This window comes from Asparagus officinalis, chromosome 6, assembly GCF_001876935.1.
Source record: "Asparagus officinalis chromosome 6, Aspof.V1, whole genome shotgun sequence".
Lineage (NCBI taxonomy): Eukaryota > Viridiplantae > Streptophyta > Magnoliopsida > Asparagales > Asparagaceae > Asparagus > Asparagus officinalis.
Window position 1 is genome coordinate 15739086 of NC_033799.1, and position 8154 is coordinate 15747239.

Sequence of the window (8154 nt, forward strand, 5' to 3'; positions counted from 1 at the left end):
CTCTACGTCCTCATTATAGATAGTCCTTGAGATTGTTTTGATATGCAGCATGTGTGATAAATGCAACTAGTATTCATGCCTTTCTAGTGTTAATCTTACAGCTGCATTTGTTGTGTAGGATTTTTCCATGAAAAAGTTTCAAGCATCCTGTCATCATTTGCGTTTTCTTTCTCAATGGATATGGATATTTCTGATGGAGCGCAAAGTAAGTTCTATTAAACTATTAAAGTGCATGTAGTTCTTAAAATTTCAGAGTTAGCTATGTCCCTTGTAGTTAAGCTGAAACATTGACAAGTTCTATCCAAAGTTTCATGTATACCAAGATTCTTACTTCATAAATAGTCACTAGTAAATTTGGCATGCTACCATTTGTTATGGGGATAAAAGTCAAGTATTATAAAATAAACCGCTAACTAGAGAAAGATAGGATGTAAACTTGATATTTGTCCATTATTCCTGAGGTATAGAAACTATATAGTAGCATTGACCCATAAAAATATCCTAAACTGTTTCCCATTTTTGGCTTAATCAGTAATTTACATGTTTGAAGTACGGAATGCTGAATTTTGAATAATTTTTTTTCATTCTTACAAGAAGAGATTCCTGAGATTGTTCAGATATGCAAAATATGTAATTATCACAGATTTTCGTCTTTCGAGATGATCTAGATCTAAAAACTGCATTGTTTTGTGCAGGATTTTTCCTTGAAAGTGTATCAAGTAACCAGTCGTCTACGGTTTCTTGGTCAATGGACATGGAGAGTCCTAGAAGGGCACAAAGTAAGTGCCATCAAAGTGCTTACAGTTCTCGGGATTGCTGGTCTTGCATTGTCTCTTGCACTTAAATGTACATATTGATGTATATTATCCAGGTTTTATCTCAGCTTTAGAAAGAATTTTTAACTCCATAAATACAATTGGTAGCCAACTGTTTGCAAAGGGATAAAAGCAAAACATGTAAGTGAGACCTTATTCGAGAAGTATGGATGAAGATCATAATACCAAAGATCTGTGTTATTGTATGTGCTTATTATACATTTTCTCGTATGGTGGTGGTCAAATGTCAAAATGCATTTTGGTATTTTTGTGGCATTTGTGACATAGAAACCCAGAGGTTTATAAAATAGTGCTGACATGCAACATTTAATTTGTTTTGTCAATGAAGTTTCAGTTTTGATAGGTTACACATCTGTTCTTCAAACTTTTAGCATATATTAATTGTGTTCTTCTCTTCTCAATTCTTAATAGTAAAATTGCTTAACTTTATGTCTTAGTTGTTTTTGATCGAGTTTATAGGAAGCTCATGTGCCGTGAGAAAGAGGTAATACCTTCGCATTCAAAATATTTCGTTTAGAATTAGTTATTTATGCAGTTATAATGTTTTTTTTTGTGATTTCTCTATTTTGAACAGGTTAATTAGAAGTCGGCTGTAGTATTTATAAATTTATTGGCCGAGTTTGAACATGTAGATTATGGCACGCTCCAATTGTCTAAAGTGCAAATGCTGATTCACGATGATATTGGACATCTAACTCGATTAAAAATAAAATTTTGTGAAAGATGATGTTACGCATATCTCAATAATTGTACCCCAGTTCATGGTTTTCAAATTTAGTGATGTTGTATTACTAGATGAATGTCTCAATTATCCAGTTCCAGTGTGGATAATTGAGAAAAACAACATTTATGGATTGTCACTGACAGTTTAGAGCATCTTTATTTAAAAGAAAATCTATTATGTATTACTAGTGCGTTGTGTTTTACAGTTTTATTTGGCAAAACAAAGCGTAAAACACAATCGATTTAAAAAAAATGGATTTTGATAGGTCAAAGAATATATTTAAACAAATAAGGGTTAAAATATTTTAAAAATAGCATGTGAGTGTCGCGCGCAGAATTTCAGAGGGAAATTCTTTTATTCACGTAACTCGGGTTTACTAAAGTGCAAGTTCTAGAAACTGTTTTTGATTATTTATCTCATTTGCAACCAGTTTTCACTTTTTTGTTGTGTGAGGGCGTGTGTGTGTTACATAGACATACAAGTTGCAAGTGTAAACAAATATTTGCAACTATAATTATATGTGTAACTTGCAAACTTTAGAGTTGTACCAAACCGCTGTAACTCCAATAGCAAGCAACAATAGCTGCAACATCCTCAGTCGCAATGCGGGCAACCAAATAGCCCCTAGATGTTAGATGTAACGTCAAAAGAAAAAAAAGAAAGAAAGATGAGACAAATTAAACACGTGCATAAAATGTTAGATTTTAGGTTTTACAACCTTTTCACCTTCTATTTGTGATGTTTTTGAGCGGTATTCTGCTCAAATGTGCAATGAATTACATAAATGCATTATATGATAGTTGGGATATCCAAATATATATTGATGTGTCATTTCTGAAAAGTTACTCGAGTGGGCCTATCAAGTAATGCAAATTAAAATCTAGTCCAAATGATTAGTTTTTTGATGATAGAGGAACGAGGGGAGGAAGTAGTTGATGAGGGAGCGCAGACGATCGCAAAACACGCATGATCATCTTTTTATGAACTTTTCTATGTTCTATTGGAATTTGTTAGCTTTTTATGAATGAACAAATTTTCAAAACAGCCTCAGACCAGCTTTTAATTTTTAAAACCGACTCACTTTTTTTTTTACCAAAATTGACCCATTTTTTGTCACGTCAGCTTAATCTCATTTCCTAATTAGTCGGGGTTGCCAACCCCGACTGTTTAGGAATGGGATTAAGCTGACGTGACAAAAAGTGAGTCGATTTTGGTAAAAAAAAAAATAGGTCGGTTTTGAAAATTAAAAACTGGTTTGAGGCTGTTTTGAAAATTTGTTTTTTTATGAATTCGTCGATCTTTTTATATTAAACTCATGTGTATCATTTGTTTTAAAACGCCAGTTTTCTAAGTTCTGTAAAAACATAGATAGATTATGGGTTTTATAAATGTTTCGGATGCTCAAACAAATGATACACATGAGTATTATAAATGTTTGAGCACGCGGCATATTCTACGGAGGATGTTTGAGCACGCGGCATATTGTTTGGGTATCCGAAACATTCTTGTAAAAACGCTGGCATGGCAAGTGTGGTATCTGACGCCTGCGTTTTTAACATAGATAGAATGTTTCGGATACTCAAACATAAACGAATCAAATGCGTCCTGGTTTCATCCTCGATATCATTCTCCAACAATATTTTCGCATGAGTATTATAAATGCGGTGACTTGATATTTTGTATTGACGACCGTGATTAATTCATGTGAACGAAAGTGATTCATATTGTCTTATCTTATTCTTATACGAGAAAAATACAAAGCTAAATAGGATTACCCAAATATAAGCAAATCATATGGGTTCTAGTTCCATCCTCGATATCGATCTCCGACAGTATTTTCACATGAGTAGTGGATCCATTTTTTTTTACTAGGGTATATATTAAAATAAAACTAAATAGCTTTAAAACTCACCCGAGGATGCCACATCAGTTTCCTCCTTCTCAAAATTTTTTGACATATGTTATCTCATCTAAATCATCCATCTAATAATTACAATATTATAAAAATATCTTAACCTTTAATTTAAAATTCTCTATATATAGTAAAATATAATTTTTCATCAATCACCGCATCTTTTGTACCATATGCTATTTTTGGTTGGTTAATTTTGTGAGAATATCTTCTGTTTGTGTTCAGTTTAGTGTGCATATGCTTTTTTTCTGTATATTTTGTGCTCGGTTTTTTGGAAAATGTTGCCTTTAAATATTGTTTGGCTGTTGGTGTTGTTGGCTGGTTGTGAGCTTACTTGTTTCTTGATGTTGTTGGTTGGTTGGTACTTGATGTTATTGTTGGCTGGTGGTGTTGTTGCCTGGTTGATACTTAATGTTGTTGTTGGCTCGTGGTGTTGTTACCTGGTACTTGATGTTGTTGTTGGCAGGTGGTGTTGTTGCTTAGTGGGTACTTGATGTTGTTGTTGGCAGGTGGTGTTGTTGCCTAGTGGGTACTTGATGTTGTTGTTACCTGGTGGTGTTGTTGGCTGGTTCGTGAGATTTGTGTGCAGGCACTTATTCTGGGTTGTTTGTGTTCAAGCACATATATCTGCATTCACAATCATGTTTGTTCTGTTATATCCTTACTATTTGTGTACCTTTTAACAGCACATGTGATTTTCAGGCACAATCTTGTTATGTTATGAGCTAGGTTGTGTTCAGTTGGATTTGATTATTTTGATATTGTTTACGGGTGTTCAAATTAGGCTATGATGCTTTTCAATTTTTTTAAGATTAGCAACCTGCAATATCTGTTGATATTGCACTGGATGACTAACAATGATGATATTGAACAAGTTCTGAACCCACAGCCATAATTCGCATATACATATGACTGATTTATTTGACATGATGTTGGCTTTGTCTGTCATGTTATTACTGGTCTACCATGCTCTGTAGTAGTTGTAGGCTTTGTCCTTTATGGCCGTTGTCTTGTAGGTAAATTTTTTTTCTATATATTACATTTTACTTCAATCATATGTTAATTAAAATTCTTGTTTCACGTTTATTTTTTTTACTTTAATCATATGGTAATTAGCATTATTGTTTCATGTGTATTTCTTTTTCTGGTTCTGTCATGCTTTGCTCAAAAAATTTGTTCATCTGAAACAATGCCTTTAGGCTCCAATATAGCCACTTGGTATGGAGAAAAAATTGAAAATTCATGCTTACTATTCATGCTTCTAAACTACCAACAAATTAGACAAATTAGACGTCTTTATGATCCTAGTTCTCTTTCATAATATTATTGATCTCTGTGTTATCATCTATTTTATGCGTCAGATGCTCCAAGAGAGAGAGGGGAGAGTACATCACACCATGGTCATGCTACCTAGTCGAGTGGTGAAGATCATGGCAAAGCTCAAATTGCATGAAGGTCTAGAGATACCTTTAAGAATACTACTTGCAAAAGTTATATCGGTCTTGTATAGGTGCTCATAGCTAATTTAGAAACTTTGTATGCAGATAAAATCTCGTATAAAGGATTGTAACAGCTCATAATATTAAAAGTTTTTATAGGTTTCAGGTTGTTATATACATATTTATGGCTATTTGCTATGTTATATACATATTTATGGCTATTTAGGTTGTTTATATGTTTTATAGGTTTCAGCAGATTTTTTGGATAATTCATGCAACTTAACTACATAAATTTATGAATAATCATGTTAGTACAGGTTTCGTGTGATTTTTTCAATCTGAAACATGTATATTTTAAGTCAAATCAATTAAGTACGTAATTCATAGCATGTGATTCATATTATTTCAGGTTTCGTATGATTTCATTAATACAAACAGAAATTTATAATTCATTTGGGATATTATTATTTGTTCATTTTACATTCGAACTTTTATATGATTAAGATTACATCATATAACGAGCACAAATAAATTTGTATATAGTGGGGGTAATCTTACCATGGTGACCATAAACATTTTTCACTACAAATTTCAAAACCAACCAAACAAAAAAAGTAGGAAATGCCATATCAACAAAAGTTTTCTCTTTTTTTCCATGCGAACCAAACACAAGAAAAATAAATATATTGATTTCCCACCATATTTTTTGTACGAACCAAAGCAAATCAATCTACTTCTTGAAAAAGTTTGGAAAACTCAAAACTTGTGTTTTTGTACATGGAAATATATTTCCCTAAGAAACGAACCAAACAACCCCTAATTAGAAATATCCCAAGTATTCTCAAAAAGATCTTGTTCCATAATATCATTGAGTCACTAGAAGAAATTTTTTTTTTTGATTTTTATGCGGCATTTTTGCTCTGAGAATTTTTTTTTCTACAGGTTAAGGTTAGCAAGTTGATGGATCTGTTTTTGATCCGTTGGGTTTTAACTCAGAGACGCCTTCAGGTCTCACTGGTGCTTGGGGTGGTGTTGTGGGATTCTTTTCTGATACATTTCAAAGCACATCGAGCACGAGAAAGGAGAAGTCTTTAACCCCAGAGCTTGCAGGTTAGTGCAGCGTTCGTTGTTTGATACTAAGTCCTGAATAGTAAATATGTGTAATAAATAATATTACTTAAAATATCACTCGATTAAATGTGAGGGAATGATAGCGAACCCTTGTAGAATAAATTTTCACTGTAGATCCAAATTAGATTTTAATTACCAAAATCAACTGTTTTTTTTTAATTACTAAAATCGACCCGTTTTATGCCACGTAGGATTAATCCTGTTTCCTAATTAGTCGGGGTTGGCAACCCCGACTGTTTAGGAGTTGTTAAACCCCAACTAATCAGGTTTTAAGGTTTCTAATTGTGGTTTAACAATTCCTAAACAGTCGGGGTTGCCAACCCCGACTAATTAGGAAACATGATTAATCCTACGTGGCATAAAACAGGTCGATTTTGGTAATTAAAAAAAACAGTCGATTTTGGTAATTAAAATCTTATTTGGGTCTACAGTGAAAATTTATTCAACCCTTGTATCCAAAAGTGATGGTGTTTTTTATGTTTGATCACTATGTTGATGCTGTTCAATCAGGATAGTGAGCCCGTCTATCCAAAATGGGAAAAATTGTAAAATCGACCGTTTTTGCTAATTATTTAGCAAAATAGACCGTTTTGCTAAATAATTAGCAAAATAGACATCTTTTTGGCCAACAGGCCAAAAAGAGATCTATTTTGTAAAACAACTCAGAAAACATACGGGACTAGTAGTCCCGTATGTTTTAATCACGGATTAGTGAAATTTTCTACTCAGAAAACATACGTGACTACTAGTCCCGTATGTTTTCTGAGTCACTAATCCGTGATTAGTTGGCTCTAAACATACGAGACTAGTAGTCCCGTATGTTTTCTGCGCCTTGTTTTTCAAAATCGACCTCTTTTTTCAAAAGAGGTCTATTTTGCTAATTATTTTTCAAAGTGGTCTATTTCGCTATATATTTCATAAAAATGGTCTATTTTGCAAATTTTCCCATCCAAAATTGATGGTCTCTTCCAATCCAATTAATACCGAATTTTTTTCAGGTATTATTCTTCAACCCATGAGAATTTTGAGAATCATCATCGAAAAATCAAAGATTGGAGAACGCTCGTCATTTAACTATCTGCATGTTTAATTTGTTGGAAATTGAGGTTAAATCTGGAATTAAACAGAAGAATTTAGATGTGCTGTTATTTTATTTTTTCAATTAACTTCTGTGCGTTTGTGAAACGTTGTGTTTAAAACAATATTTGGCCTACTCCGGTGCAAGGATCCCAAGGCCAAACTGTTTCCAGGAACAGCAATACAGTACTCTGGTGTGCACCAACCCAGTACTGTCAAGTATCTCCTTGATCTATAAGACCTTTCGGTCAAGGCAAAAGATCTCCTCGATCTCAGAACCTTTCGGTTGAAAACGTTTCGGTTTTAGGGTTCCTGTGGGCACAGTTTCTGCAGCAGTAGCACAACAACAGCAACAACAACGACGATCCGACGTTCGTTTTCAAAGCTCGCGTGTGTATACCGATGTTCGTATTCCGCGCTCGTGAGAGTTTTCAGCCACCACCAAGAGCTGCCCAAGGGCGATATTTATAGGCCTCTAAGGCCAGCTCAAGAGTCATTAGCAATTAATATGACTGTTATAATTCTCAATGACAATTAAGATTATAACATCAATGCATTAAATTGCTCTAATTGCTATTGTAACTGCTACATGCAGTGACTCCTGAATACAAGGCAATCAATGGACACGTTTCTACGAAACGCGAGGGGTCACGTCTCATCAAATCAGACAAACCTCGTTTGACAAACGAAAGTCATCAAACAGGCGAACCTTGTATGACAGACGAACCTCGTCGAACGAGCGAACACCGTCAAACAGGCGAACCTCGTATGACAGACGAATCTTGTCGAAGAGCGAACATTGTCAAACGAGCGAATCTCGTATGACAGACGAACCTCGTTAAACAAGCAAACCTCGTATGACAGACGAACCTTGTCGAACGAGCGAACATCGTTAAACAGGCAAACCTCGTATGAGAGACAAACCTCGTTGAACGAGCGAATCTCATCAAACTACGAGAACGCTAGGGTCACACCTTCGTGCGAATACGTAGCTCTTCTATATGCTGCGAAGCAGCCTATAAGGCAACCTCCGTG

The 8154-nt window shown here is 34.4% G+C and overlaps 1 protein-coding gene across 2 annotated transcripts in view; it reads left to right on the forward strand.

Annotated features, from left to right (window-relative positions):
- The window catches only part of LOC109844548, a 21130-nt gene extending 20101 nt beyond the window's left edge, over nt 1–1029 (forward strand). For both annotated transcript variants that reach the window (XM_020413626.1, XM_020413627.1), the window contains 2 exons: nt 119–205; nt 696–1029. In XM_020413626.1, coding sequence (XP_020269215.1) covers nt 119–205; nt 696–857 — 249 coding nt within the window. In that variant the 3' untranslated portion in view covers nt 858–1029. The remainder of the gene's footprint in view (nt 1–118; nt 206–695) is intronic.